The sequence below is a fragment of the Vulpes vulpes genome, chromosome 7 (assembly GCF_048418805.1).
Source record: "Vulpes vulpes isolate BD-2025 chromosome 7, VulVul3, whole genome shotgun sequence".
Lineage (NCBI taxonomy): Eukaryota > Metazoa > Chordata > Mammalia > Carnivora > Canidae > Vulpes > Vulpes vulpes.
In genome coordinates, this window is record NC_132786.1 from 26,614,103 (window position 1) to 26,627,858 (window position 13,756).

At 44.9% G+C, this 13,756-nt stretch overlaps 1 protein-coding gene across 7 annotated transcripts in view; it reads left to right on the plus strand.

The window, feature by feature from the left end:
- Window positions 1-13,756, plus strand: part of SH2D4A (SH2 domain containing 4A) — a 73,162-nt gene that overhangs the window by 33,712 nt on the left and 25,694 nt on the right. For 5 of the 7 annotated variants that reach the window (XM_072763318.1, XM_072763314.1, XM_025993713.2 and 2 more), the window contains 4 exons: window positions 2,122-2,202; window positions 7,286-7,397; window positions 9,072-9,282; window positions 12,386-12,516. In XM_072763318.1, the coding sequence (XP_072619419.1) occupies window positions 2,122-2,202; window positions 7,286-7,397; window positions 9,072-9,282; window positions 12,386-12,516 (535 nt within the window). The remainder of the gene's footprint in view (window positions 1-2,121; window positions 2,203-7,285; window positions 7,398-9,071; window positions 9,283-12,385; window positions 12,517-13,756) is intronic. The other 2 variants (XM_072763319.1, XM_025993714.2) reach the window with 1 other exon arrangement.

Here is a 13,756-nt window from a genome sequence, read left to right on the forward strand (position 1 = left end):
TTTTATAATATTAAAATAAACAGCAAGTCAGAATATGGTAGGTTGCAGTTGTGAAACCTATAGGATCTATTATTTTGCCAAGAAATAAGCATAATGAAACTTTTTTTTAAATTTATTTATTTATTCATGAGAGACACAGACACAGGCAGAGGGAGAAGCAGGCTTCATGAAGGGAGCCCGATATGGGACTTGATCCCAGGACCCCAGGATCACAAACTGGGCGGAAGGCAGATGCTCAACCACTGAGCCACCCAGGCATCCCACATAAAGAAGCTTTTGATCTACAACTCATTTCCTATCATTACAATGTTGATATAGTGGAAAAAGTATAAACTCAAGCCAGCTGTGTGATGCCAGCAAGGTACACAGCTCCTCTGAGATTGAGTTTATTCCTCTGATAATTGGGCACTGTGTTACCGATCCATCAGAGATGTTGTGAGGAATAAAATCACATTTAGTAAGTCACTAACACAGTGCCTCATCATAATGGGCCTTCAGTGACTAGTGGCCATCAGTGGAAGTAACATTAATAGTAAGAAATCCCAGCAGAGGATTTGAAGGGTGCCACCAGCAATTGCTGTGGCCAGTTTTATTAACTAAGATAAATGAAACTTTTGTAACAAATAGACCAAAAATGCAATGGTCAAACACAATGGAAGTTCATCTTTCTCCCTTATGACATCCAGGATGGGTTCTGGTTCAGGAGGGAGAGGTTCATACAGTCAAGTAGGGACTCAGGCTTTTTTTTTTTTTTTTTTTTTTAATTATTTTTTATTATTTATTTATGTAGTCATACAGAGAGAGAGAGAGAGAGAGGCAGAGACATAGGCAGAGGGAGAAGCAGGCTCCATGCACCGGGAGCCTGACGTGGGATTCGATCGTGGGTCTCCAGGATCGCGCCCTGGGCCAAAGGCAGGCGCCAAACCGCTGCGCCACCCAGGGATCCCGGGACTCAGGCTTTTGATGGCTTTCCTGTCTTCAGCAGCAGTGTGACTGTGATCACCATTCCAGCCCAAAGGAAGGAGGAAGTGGCCTAGAGTCATGTGTGAAGGAGGTTTTAAGGGCTAGAATAAAAGTGGCAAATACCAGTTTTTTACCTACATTATATCAGAGATAACTTATTCCCCTGGGCGCACCTAACTGCTAGGGCAGCTGGGAAATGCAGTGTAGCTACTGTGGAAAAGAGGGCAAAATAGTAATGACTCTACAGTATCCTCTGTGCTCCACACTGAATCTTGTAAGTAAATGTACCGACATTTTCTAAATGATACCAAAATTCAGGAGTGAGTCCTCAGTCACAAGACACATAAATCCTGGTAATAAAGGTGCAGGTGGCTCTATTAAGCTGTCTAGGGCATGTGGCTTTTCATGCTGGGACTTGGCCCAGACTCTGCACTCAGGCCAGGGCCAGGGTGAGGGGGTCACGGGTAGCTGACCTGGTCTACAGAGGCACTCGGTGTGATATGCCAGCCCCGTTGCAATGCCAGAGCAGTTGGCATGCGGTGGGCAGGAGTGACACTAGGGAATCCAGGTGATGGATCTGGGAACCCCATGGTCAGGAATTGCCTCCTGGGAAATCCATCTCTCCAGCAGTAGTAACCCAGACACTGGGCTGGCTAACAGGGATGGAGAGGGAGTGCAACCAGGCAGGGAATATGGGCTGGCTCACAGGCAGGCACCAGTCATGCTTCTGGTCCTAGCCAGGGAGCGAGGCATATGCAGTGAGATGGCAGCGACTAAGTGTTTCTCTGATCTGACCTAAAACGGGATGACATAGAGCAGGGATAGAGAGAAAAAGAGAATTTAAATGAAGGGATAATGGTGATGTCTAGAAGTCATTCAGGGGCCCTGGGGCCAGCTGGGAACAAAATACAGAAACCCACTCATCATGACCAAACCACCTCAGGGTCCCTACTGAGTAGGGAAGCTGAGGCTTCACATACCTACTGCCTCGGTCATTACCGCTCAGGAACTCAGGTGCTGGTGGGACATGTTGGTGCCTCTACCTATGGGGGGAAGCAGGTTAAGGGACTTTGAATCTAGGGAAGCATTAACAGATTATCTGCTGAAATTACATTGTAGCTCTAAATGGTATAAAAATGTGTTTCATTTAATTTTTAGTCACTCTCCAGTTCCTCAAGAAATATTCAACAAATGTTGGCAGATTCTATCAATCGTATGAAGGCATATGGATTTCACCAGGTAAAGACTTAAATTCTGTCTTCAGGGGGCTAAATTCATAGCCATTTCCACTAATATTTCACAAACTGCTCTATTAGTCTCATGCAGAAATGAAAGCAGCAGAATGTGCAATCTGTCTTTAAAAGCTTGTGAACATAGCTATTCATTTTTACCTGTTTGTCTGGAGTTGCAAAAGTCTTGAGGATTGTGGAAAGAACAGCTGCCAAGACATATCTGCTAAACTCCTCACAGAAGATCTAAAACAGACAACATCCTGGGCTACAGTGAACACTGAGGGAACACTGATTTCAGAGAGCAATAAACGAAGCATTTAGCTTGGCAGAAATCTGAATTCATATTAATTTCTTTGTGTGTTCCTTGTTTCTGGGAGATTGACCCTTTCCAATGAGCAGCCTCTTGTGCCGTCCAGGCCCACTGTGCCAGGAGCTCCTTGGGCACTCAAATCTCTCCTCTCACACATCCATCCAGGTATCATTCTCCCTATAGATACAGTCTATAGGGCACAGTGTTTCCTCCACCATGCTAGGCCATGACCATTGGCCCATTGCATTGACCATGCCTCATGATAAATGGGGCATGACAGGCAGTTGGAGACCATCGTAGGATTTGACCTGCAGAAAGTTTGAAAAAGTAGTATAAGATATGAGACTGTGAAGAGAAGGTTCTGAGTGACTACAGGCCTGAGATGGAGCCATGGTGGAGGCCTGTGTTCCAGCAGACAGTGCCATCGATTCCCTGACTGGTCTGCAGGGATGTGCATGAACTGGGATAGCTTGCATGGAGACTTAGTGAAACCATGATGAATTTTTGCAGTGTAGTCCAGTGTGCATACTGCTGGCATAATAGGTACCTTTCTAAAACAGCAGCAATAAAGCATCTAAAGGAAAATTTCAGTAAATCTGAAATTTTGTTTTCAAAATTTCATCTTAAATGATAGACAAAGCGTTTATATTTTTATTCAACCAACTGTCTGTTGAGTTTCTCCTATGTGCTAGGCACTGTTACAGGGACTACAAACACAGCAAAGCATAAAATCCCTGCCCTCAGGAAGCCTGTATTCAATCAGGGAGACAGACAACAAACACATCTATGAAGTCAGATGATCATAAGCTCTGTGGAGAAAAATAATGCAGGATGAAGGAGCTGAGGAATGCTGGGACATTGGGAATTGGCTTTTTATAGAGGTGGTCAGAGAAGGCTACTCTGAGAAGGCACTATCAGAGTAGAGACCTGAAGGAATGAGGGAGGGAGCTATGCGGATCTCAAAGGGAAATTATGTTCCAGGCAGAGGCAACAGCAAGTATGAAGGCTCGCTGGACATGGTCAGGGAATGGCAGAGATGTCAGTGAAAGAGAAGGGAGACTAGGGCTGAGAAATCATGGAGACCCCTGTAGGGAAATCATGCAGACCCTGGGATCTTGGTGTTCTGTCAAGCCATGATGAAAGATGAGATCATCTAGAGAGTGAGTCTTGATGGAAAAGAGAAGAGGACCTGGGCTTTTTTGTCTCCAAAATAAGGGGGGTAGACTAGACCAGTGGTTATCAAGCATTTTTAGTTATGAGATAGGCAGATTTTCATCTGTCTTTACACTCTCTCAGGAGAATGGCCATAGCCATGGACCAATGCATTTCTTCTCTAACTTAAGAAATTATAGGGACGCCTGGATGACTCAGTGGTTGAGTGTCTGCCTTTGGCTCGGGTTGTGATCCCGGGGTCCTGGGATCAAGTCGTGCTTTGGGCTCCCTGCAGGGAGCCTGCTTCTCCCTCTGCCTGTGTGTCTGCCTCTCTGTGTGTCTCATCAATCAATAAACAAAATCTTAAAAAAATGTTGTATGGGAACTCAAGAGAATGGATGAACAGATAGATCATTCACCCATCTTCTCTATAGAACAAAGAATAAAACAGAGCCTTCCAATTTTGGAGGCAGTGGAGAGGATCTAATGAGGAAACTGGAGGGAACTATTTCTATTACAGGCTGGGATGGGAGGCTTTCTGTGGGAGATGTTTTGACATCAAACTGCCCATCCCTGTGTTTAAACCTCAGTCAGTGGCTATTTGGGCCAGGGTCCATCCTCAGCTTTGCTGCTCCTTCAACCCCTCACCTGACTTTCCCACGCTTAGCTCACCATCCCATCCTGGACCTACATGCTTCCTGCAAACACTTCTAAAAACGAATTGGTGGTTTGGTTTCCTAAGCAGCGGATGTAAAGACCAATCTGTAAAGATTTTGCTCAAAGTAAATTTTCTGGAGGAATTCTTAGAGAAACTCAGGACAAAGTCCTTAAGTTTTCCAGCTTCTTGGAATAAATGTAGTTGTCAGGGCTCATCTCATCCATTACTCTGTGAAACTCGTTAATTTGTTTTCTTTCCTTCTGTTCCCCATACAGAATAATACTGCAGGTTAAAAAGGAATATGATTTACTTCCTGTAGCACTCCCCAACATTTGATTGTCATCAACCACATACCACCTGCATTATTAGGTACTGAATATTTCTCCTTCAGTGGAGTCACTTTGTAAACTTTTTGCTTTTCCTAAGCAACAATATTCATGCTGTCAAGGTTTAATGTTATAGCTCTATTCTAATCATTTTAAATCATTTTAAAATATTCAGGTGGAAGTTGAACAAAGTTCCACTTTTAAGTTTTTTTATGTTTAAACTTAGAAATTGCTAGCAGTACTTTTTATGTATTTCAGGTTTATAAATGGCTTCAGTTAGGTGACAGCAAATTTTAACAGTCATTTAAAACACCAAAAGCTGTTTTTTTAGTTTTTGTAATATTGTAAACCAAGAGGGCTTAGCTCTAGGCAGAAAAAGAAAGTAAGAAAAAAAATACACAAAAGTTGAAAATAATAAGAACACAAAAGTTCAGTTACATCTGAAATGAAATACAGTGTATGAATTATCAGCTTTTACATTAACTGTGATTTATGACTTCCCACAATGGTTGAAAACAAGTTTCCCAACATCAAGGTTTATATTTTAGTTGAGGTGAAGTAGTTTAACAGAAAGAGTGTCTTTATCCTTTTACTATGGGAAAACATAAAAGAAAAAAAAAACTGTCATTTTTAGGATGGAGAGCGAAACATGGTCAGGCTTTTATACAACCTCTTAGCTTGTTTATCGAGGTGACCAAGGCTTTTATTTAGTTCACCAGATGCTAAAATTTTGTTTTAGCATAAGCACTCAAAAGGCAGTACCCAAATAAAGTACTTTTTTTAAAAAAAAGATTTTATTTATTTATTCATGAGAGACACAGAGAGAGAGGCAGAGACACAGACAGAGGGAGAAGCAGGCTCCATGCAGGAAGCCCAACAAGGTACTTGATCCCGGGTCTCCAGGATCATGACCTGGACTGAAGGCGGCGCTAAACCGCTGAGCCACCTGGGCTGCCCAACAAAGTACTTTTTAGGTCTAAGTGATCTGGTGTGTGTTTCTCTTTAGTTAAAAACTAGTTCCTTTAATGCCACGGAGCTGTTCACTTCAAAATGGCTAACACAGTAATTTTTATGTTATGTATGTTTTACAATAAAAAAAGCATATTTCCTTTTAAAGGAGGACTTGTGTTTCTTATTTTATATTTTCTCAAAGAGGATGTTTAGTAAAAAAAATATATATATATATTATATATATATAGTAAACAAAATATTCTTTTTTGGGTCATCAAAAATGTGTAAGTACCACATTTTAAGATAATTTTTTAAAAAGATTTTATTTATTTTGAGAAAGAGAGAGAGACAAACAGGGGTTGGGAGTGTAGATGGAAAGGGAGAAGCAGGCTCCCCGCAGGGAGCCCATGGGAATGGATCCCAGGACCTGGGAATCATGACCTGAGCCGCAGGCAGACGCCCAACCACTGAGCCCCCAGGCGCCCCTAGCACCACATATTTAGACACACTGGTTTGAGGGCACATGGAGATACAGCTGAGACTGCTCTAGAAATGTACTGTTATTTTATGGAGCTGGTCAGATACTGCAGTGTTCACACACTGCCTCAGGGAATTCCACTGAAACCTGGTAAGTGCTGTTGAAACGGGAGAGCTGGGTTCTCGTGCGGACAACAGAGCCAGCAAAGCGACAGATGTTTATTAACCAGAGATACAGAGGAAGCTCTCGGAGTGAGAGGGGTCCTGACAGGGTTGCTGAGGGTTTGTAGGGTCTGTCTGTTATAGGAACCTTACCAGGGGACTTGGTACATTTCATGTCACCATCAGGGTGGCTCTTCAGAACAAACATGGGGGACTTGTAACCATCAGAATGACAAACAAGATGGTTTTATGAAAATCATGAGCCCAAACAAGGTGTTCCCTTTTCTCAGGTTAACATCTCCATAACATTTCTCTACATCTGGGATTTCTGCAGCCTAGTCAGGGAGCCCATGGCATTGAGATTCTTGTGTGGTCTTGGTTTGAGCAGGGACTATCGATAACACCTTAATGACATGTTTCTGTGATTACTTAGTAGCCATTAAAGGGGGGAAGACTCCCTAACATTTTGGAGTTAGGGAGCCAAGTTTATTTTTTTCTGTTTTTACTGTTTCATCTCTGTTTTCTTGGGATGGGTAGGAGCCTGACTCTGGGTCTTTTCCCTTATCATTCCCTGCCTAGCCCTATCTGCCTCTAAGTCATTCCTACATCACTGTGTTTGAGAAAAATGGATATTAATTGAGTTTCACTGTGTTTCGTATACTATGGGAGATACTTTTAAAATATTATTTAACCCTCACTATAACCTTATGAAACATTCTAAATTTTCTAATTCTGCTAAGGCAAAGACAGCCTAAGAGAGGTTTGGTAATGGTCCCTAAGGTGGTACAGCTAGGTCATGACAGAGTCAGCCTCAGGTATCACCGACTCCAAGCTTTTCCTGCAACAACAAACTGCCTAGTCAGGGGCCAGTGGGAGTCACACAGAAACTAGGCCCCTCAGTGCCCCTGGCCCCTCTGCCTCCTCCCCCTCCCCCCACCTCCCCCTTCCTCCTCCCCCCACCACCTCCTCCCCTGCCTCTAATCCCTCCTCGCAGAAAACTTCCAGAGTTAATCACTAGTGTTTGTTTCTGGTTTTTATTTTTTCTTTTAAACAGAAGAAAGAATCCATGAAGAAAACACAAGATGAAGAACTAAAACAGATAGACGAGGAGAAAACCAAGCAGATTTATAAAAGCTGGAAAGAAGATTCGGAGTGGCAGGCGTCTCGTGAGTACCCAGAGGCCTCTGTAACCCGCCAGGCCAATTCCTTCTCTTAACAAATGATCAATCCAGGAAGCACTTAAAATGGTTGTTGAGAGAATTATTACCAAGTTGTTACACAAAGGCTTACGAGTCACTTCTTGAATAGTAGGAAGTTTCTCCATTGTCTTTGTGCCATCACAGCTGTGGTATAGTATGTCTGTTTGATGGAACGGTATATAGCTCTGAAAAGCCATGTTTTGGAAATGTTTAAGGACCTTAGGATATGTTTATAAATTGTTTTTCACTTGAAGAAAAAAAAAAGTATAAAATAGTATGAAAAACATCCCCTATTTTAAAATGCCTTGGTATGTGAAGTAAAAGAACTAGAAAGTTATTAACATGTTAATTTTTTTTGGAGAGATGATATTTCAGATTTGTTTGAATTCTTCTTATTCTTTATTTTTCTAAATTTTCATAGCGAACTCATCTTAACTTTGTAAGAGAAGAACCAGGAATAACCGATTGAACATATCAGCTTCTGTCCCATGCCTGTGACCTGACCCTGACTCCTTTTTGAGTTAGCGCTGCTGGAGATGACCCTCCTCAGGAGGTGGGGTGGGCTAAGGCAGAGCAGAATGCGCTCAGGGATGCTAGGAGACAATGCAGGTTTGAAATACCAGTAGGGTTTCCAGGTGATTCAGAAAGAGCTTTACCAGCCGGGTCATCCGTTGGGGCCAGTTAAGGGAGAGAACGAGAGTGAGAATGTTTGCAGGATGTGGAGCATCCTGTCTTCAGTTTCATTAGTGAACACCATGAACAGGACAGTTTTTGTGAAATGAAAATATTTGCAAGATCCAATCACTTCTATGCAGTGAAATTCTAGTGTAATGGAACATTTTTGGTATCTGTTTGAAATGAGACTTAACAGGGCTTGACCAAGAATGCCCGAAGCGCAAATACACTCAATAAAAATTAGTCTTAACATCCTGCATTATAGCCCTTTACTGCCGTGTTGCTAAAACAAACACAAAACAAAACAATAAGCCCTCTATTATACAAACCAACATTAGAAGGTGGCCTTGAGGTGCTTTTATGTGTACCAGCACGTTCTCTGATTGCCGTGAGAACCATTGTAGTGTTTTCCCTGGCAGGCCAGTTCACAGTTGGCTCAGCTCTGGGGAGGCCTCTGAGTGTGATCTTTGGTGGGACTGGCCCACCTGTCACCCTGTCCACAGCCATGAGCGACTGCACCAGGAGCTGCCGACAGCTGGTCTCCGCTAGTGACTCGAGCTGAGGGCGTCAGGGATGTGACATCACCTCTTGGTCAAAGGCTCTGGGCCAGTTGGAATTCACACTCGGGCTATGACTCATCCCTTGGTCTTGCCAAGTGCAGGAAATTCTCCAACACGTGGTTCTCCAGTTCTATCTCCTCCCTTCCTCGTCCTCCTTCTCCCCCTTAGGAAGCCCTCCCCCCACTGCCATTGCCACCGCCACCGCCACTGCCACCGCCACCCTTAGAAAGACAGGGATTGTGCGGCAGGCTGGGCAGTTGTGGCTGCACAGGCCCGAGCTGTGTGAGCCAGAGGTGATGACAGCGACGGTGTGTTATCAGCAGGTGACAGCATCTCCTGAGGGACTGCTCCCTTCACCAGCAGATCCTTCTCACCATCTCCTTCTCAAATCCCCTCGTTTTCCTAGTGCGAAAATCCAAAGCAGCTGACGAGAAGAGACGCTCTTTGGCCAAACAGGCGCGGGAGGACTACAAGAGGCTGTCCCTGGTGGCCGACAGGGCAGGGAGCGGAGGGGGGCAGCACGGCGCCCCAGCTGTTCCGCAGAGACCCCGGAGACCCCCCCTTCCACCCAAGCCGCAGTTCCTGCACCCAGCGGGGTCCCCCCGGCAGCCTCTCAGGTAGGAAGCCACATAGACGGCTTGCAGCGCAGGCAAAGGGCAGGCGGCCCGGGGGGGGGGGGGGGGGGGGGCGGCTGCAGCGCGGAGCCCAGCTCTCCTCCACTTAGCCGCTTGCCCCAGGGTCCCCGCGCCGGATGCACCCCCTTGTCGTCTGGAAAATACCCACCGTTGTCATAATTAAGATAGACAGTGATTAAGGATGAACACGGAGTTGGTGCCTCCGAGGCCCACCAGCGCCCCCACGGGCGCCCCACCAGCCCCGCACCAGGGCCTCACCAGCCCACCAGCGCCCCCACCAGCCCCCTCACCGGCGCCCCACCAGCCCCACAACAGCGCCCCCACCAGTCCCCCACCAGCCCCACAACAGCGCCCCCACCAGTCCCCCACCAGCCCCACAACAGCTCCCCCACCAGCCCCGCACCAGCGCCCACAACAGCGCCCCCACCAGCGCCCACACCGGTGCCCCACCAGTGCCCCCACTGGCCCCGCACCAGCTCCGCGCTAGCGCCTCACCAGCGCCCCCGACCGCCCCCACCAGCGCCCCCACCAGCGCCCTCACCCACCCCCACCAGTCCCCCACCAGCCCACCAGCGCCCCCACCAGCGCCCCCACCAGCCCCGCACCAGCGCCCCCACCAGCGCCCCCACCAGCGCCCCCACCGGCCCCCCATCAGCTCCCTACGGTGGCCACTGAGGGGGAAGCAGAATGGGTTTTGGTCAGGACTCAGCATCACCCTTAGCCCGCGCGCGCGGTGCCAAAGCAGGAAGCGGGGCTTGCTGCGGTTCAGGGCATCATAGAGTCGTTCTCCTTCCTCGGGGGTAAAGGTTTCGTCCCTCCTTTCGGGCTACAGAGTCGAGCTCCTACACTGAGAATCTGGAACTGTTCCTATTTGGAATGAGTACTGTTTTGGTCACGATGGTGCCTTTGCCCCCTAGGCTGTAGGAAATTGCGTAGAACAGTTTGTTCTGTAAAATCCCTGAAGAAAAACAACATATTTTAAAGTTATTAACATGTTAATTTTTTTCGGAGAGATGATATTTCAGATTTGTTTGAATTCTTCTTCTTATTCTTTACTTCTCTAAATTTTCATAGCGAACTCATCTTAACTTTGTAAGAGAAGAACCAGGAATAACCCCAACTGCTATGATGACATCATAGCAGAAACCCCCTTTCCCTTGTGTTAGTTAACTGATTATAAAATTATTGTCTCCTGGATATCATATAGATTGTTTTCATATTCTAATACGCAGAAAGACAGTATTTACATACCAGAGAAATCAAATAGCAATTGAATGAAACAGAACTGTCTCAAGTCTCGCCTTCTGAAATGAAAAGCAGAAAGACTTCTCTGTTGCAAGTATGGAGAAATTAAAAGCAAAGAAATCTCTCTTTGCTTGGAGTCAGTAGTGATCTTCAAGGCTTTTCTTAAGGGGATTATGACCTCAGAGGAAACAGGAAGGTAGAGCTTTTTTCTATGACAATGATTTCTACTTACTCAACTGAAAGGTTCCATTTTGGGATGTGGGTACCAGGACCAGAAGATCATGTTCTATATGGGGACAGTGTGGAGAATGATTTTTTTTTCTTATGTACAAAAACCCAAGAAAAGTAATTAAAAAAAACTGGGATCCTGGCCATTTTGTGGCCAAGTCACAAAAGTGTGAATCCGTGCTCAGGGCCCTCTCGAGTGCTCCCAGCTGGTCAGGGTGTCATCCATCCCCCCAACAGGGCTGCCTGTGTACCCGCCCCTACCCTCCCAGTTCTTCCAAGGGTGTGACTGTCATTCATAGTCATTCATAGTCATTCATAGTGTGCCCTGGCCCACAGTACTGTTCGTGCCCTGGGTATGTGATGGACAGCAGGAAGGTGGCCTTTAATAAGAGCCGTTCTTCTTTTGAGCTGTGCTCACTGAGCTGTTTTTCCAACTTCATAGACTTGCACGAAATGCTTCTTGTGAGGCAGCCACACAGGTTTGGGGGCCGGGACCACAGTGATGACCAAGTCAGGGAGGAGCCAGCCTGAGAAAAGACAGAGATTGGCTGTCCTTAGACTTTTTGCTTAACCTCCAAAGACTTCCCAAAGAAAAAGAACCTAATTTGAAAGCTGGTAACAGCACTCATCGTGTAATCTCACGTGCGTGCAGTATCTGATTTCCCCAGTATAGGCTGTCTTCTCCAAAATACTATGTAGTATGTAACTGGATACGTGCATGCATACGTGTACATCTGAAATACATGTCACATGCAATTCGTGGAGACGTGTATTACCATAAAATGCAGAAAGAGCCATAAGTTAATTTACATGACAGGCATCCCAGCAGTTCATCCAAACTCATCGTTTTTACACTGAATTCTGCTCAAAATGAGTAGGCTGTTGTGAGAGACTTGGAAATATGCTTATTACATTGCAAAGTTACTTTTTGTGATGGAAATTGACTTACATCCCAGAACTTAAGTTCTGCTACTGAATATATTTCAAGATGATTCTGCTACTTGTATCTTTTTCTTACCAATCTTCAAACACTCTTCTTTCTTTGACTTTATATTTCTGAGACTGTCTTTAAGCAGTGCCAAACCTCTTCGAAGTACAGGAGGAAGAAAGCAAGTCGGAGAGGTTGGAAACAGAAGAGAAAGTTTAATACTGAAACTGTTAAAGAAAATTATTTTTTTGCATTTCTTTGGTTTGTGAGAGCATGTTCCCAAGGAAAATAGTGCTGGGGGTGTATTTCACTTTTTAATAGTTATTTTCTCAAATTTTAATTGGAAGTTAATGGACCTTTAATTCATATTAAAAATGAATTAAAATCTATGTATTAACAGCAGTAGCTCATACCCATGACTAGTCCGATAGGACTAGAAGGACAAGGTGCAGATTTATGTTCCTTCCTATTTTTTTGAGCAACCCTTGAGGACTTAGTTGTATAATGGCAGTAATTAGAGATCCAACTTCCCATTAGCCCAGCCCATGTAATCCGATGTTCAAACATATAGGATGCTCTTTCCTCTTATACATGATCTATATATACAGGATAAATATGATTTTCGAAGGCATTGTTTTCAAATTAGTTAAATCTAACTTGAAAAAAACATTTTCTGAATAACAGAACCCAGGGAGTGACAAGGACGGCATCGAGCTCTGCCCAGGAGGACATCATTCGGTGGTTCAAAGAGGAGCAGCTACCTCTGCGAGCAGGCTACCAGAAGGCCTCAGACACTATAGCGCCCTGGTTCCATGGTGAGTACATGGGTTCCTTTGAAGGAACCTCATCTGATGCTGGAGGGTGCTGTGCTTGCCCACCAAGAGGGCAGAAGGAAGAAAGGCTTCCTTTTACTTGTGCTGCCCAAGAAGAGTCTTTGATATTATTTTCACAAAGCAGTTTTTCAAAGGTTTCTCAGTGAGTTGCTAGCTCATGATGAAATTTGAAAACAGTGAGCAGTTGTAGTCTCTGCATGTATAGGTAATTTGTCACCACAAATAAAACACCACTGGGTGGGTGGGGAAAGCAGTGCCTCCTATGCATCTCTACTAGGGCACTGGATTGTGATTTCCTTCAAACAGCAATGCCTTTCATCCACCATCCACCATCCACCATCCACTGGAAGAGAGTCATACATGCCCTTGTATGTGATGTGCAGAGCATCTGGTGAGCAGTCAAAACATCAGCTCTCCGTTAACAGGTGAATGACTGAGCAAATCAGCTTTCTCTGTAGCAAGTCAGGTTATCTGAGCTGCATTTTCCTCACTATTAAATGAAGGAGTTGAACTTTATGATTTTTAACCTGAAAATTCTGTTACTTTTTTTGTATATTTTTTATTGGAGTTTGATTTGGCAACATATAACATAAATCCCAGTGCTCAGCCTGTCAAGTGCCCCTGTCAGTGCCCATCACTCAGTCACCCCAATCCCTATCCCACCTCCCTTTCCACCACCCCTTTTTCGAATCCCAGAGTTAGGAGTCTCTCATGTTTGTCACCCTCACTGATATTTCCCACTCATTTTATCTCCTTTCTCCTTTATTCCCTCTCACTATTTTTTTATATTCCCCAAATGAATGAGACCATATAATGTTTGTCCTTTTCCGATTGACTTACTTCACTCAGCATAATACTCTCTAGTTCCATCCACATTGAAGCAAATGGTGGGTATTTGTCGTTTCTAATGGCTGAGTAATATTCCATTGTATACTTCGACCACATCTTCTTTATCCATTCATCTTTCAATGGAAACCGAGGCTCCTTCCACAGTTTGGCTATTGTGGACATTGCTGCTAGAAACATCGGGGTGCAAGTGTCTCAGTTTTTCACTGCATCTGTATCTTTGGGGTAAATCCCCAGCAGTGCAATTGCTGGGTCACTGTGTAGTTCTATTTGTAATTCTTTGAGGAACCTCCACACCATTTTCCAGAGTGGCGGTACCAGTTTACATTCCCACCAGCAGAGCAACAGGGTTCCCCTTTCTCCTCATCCTCTCCAA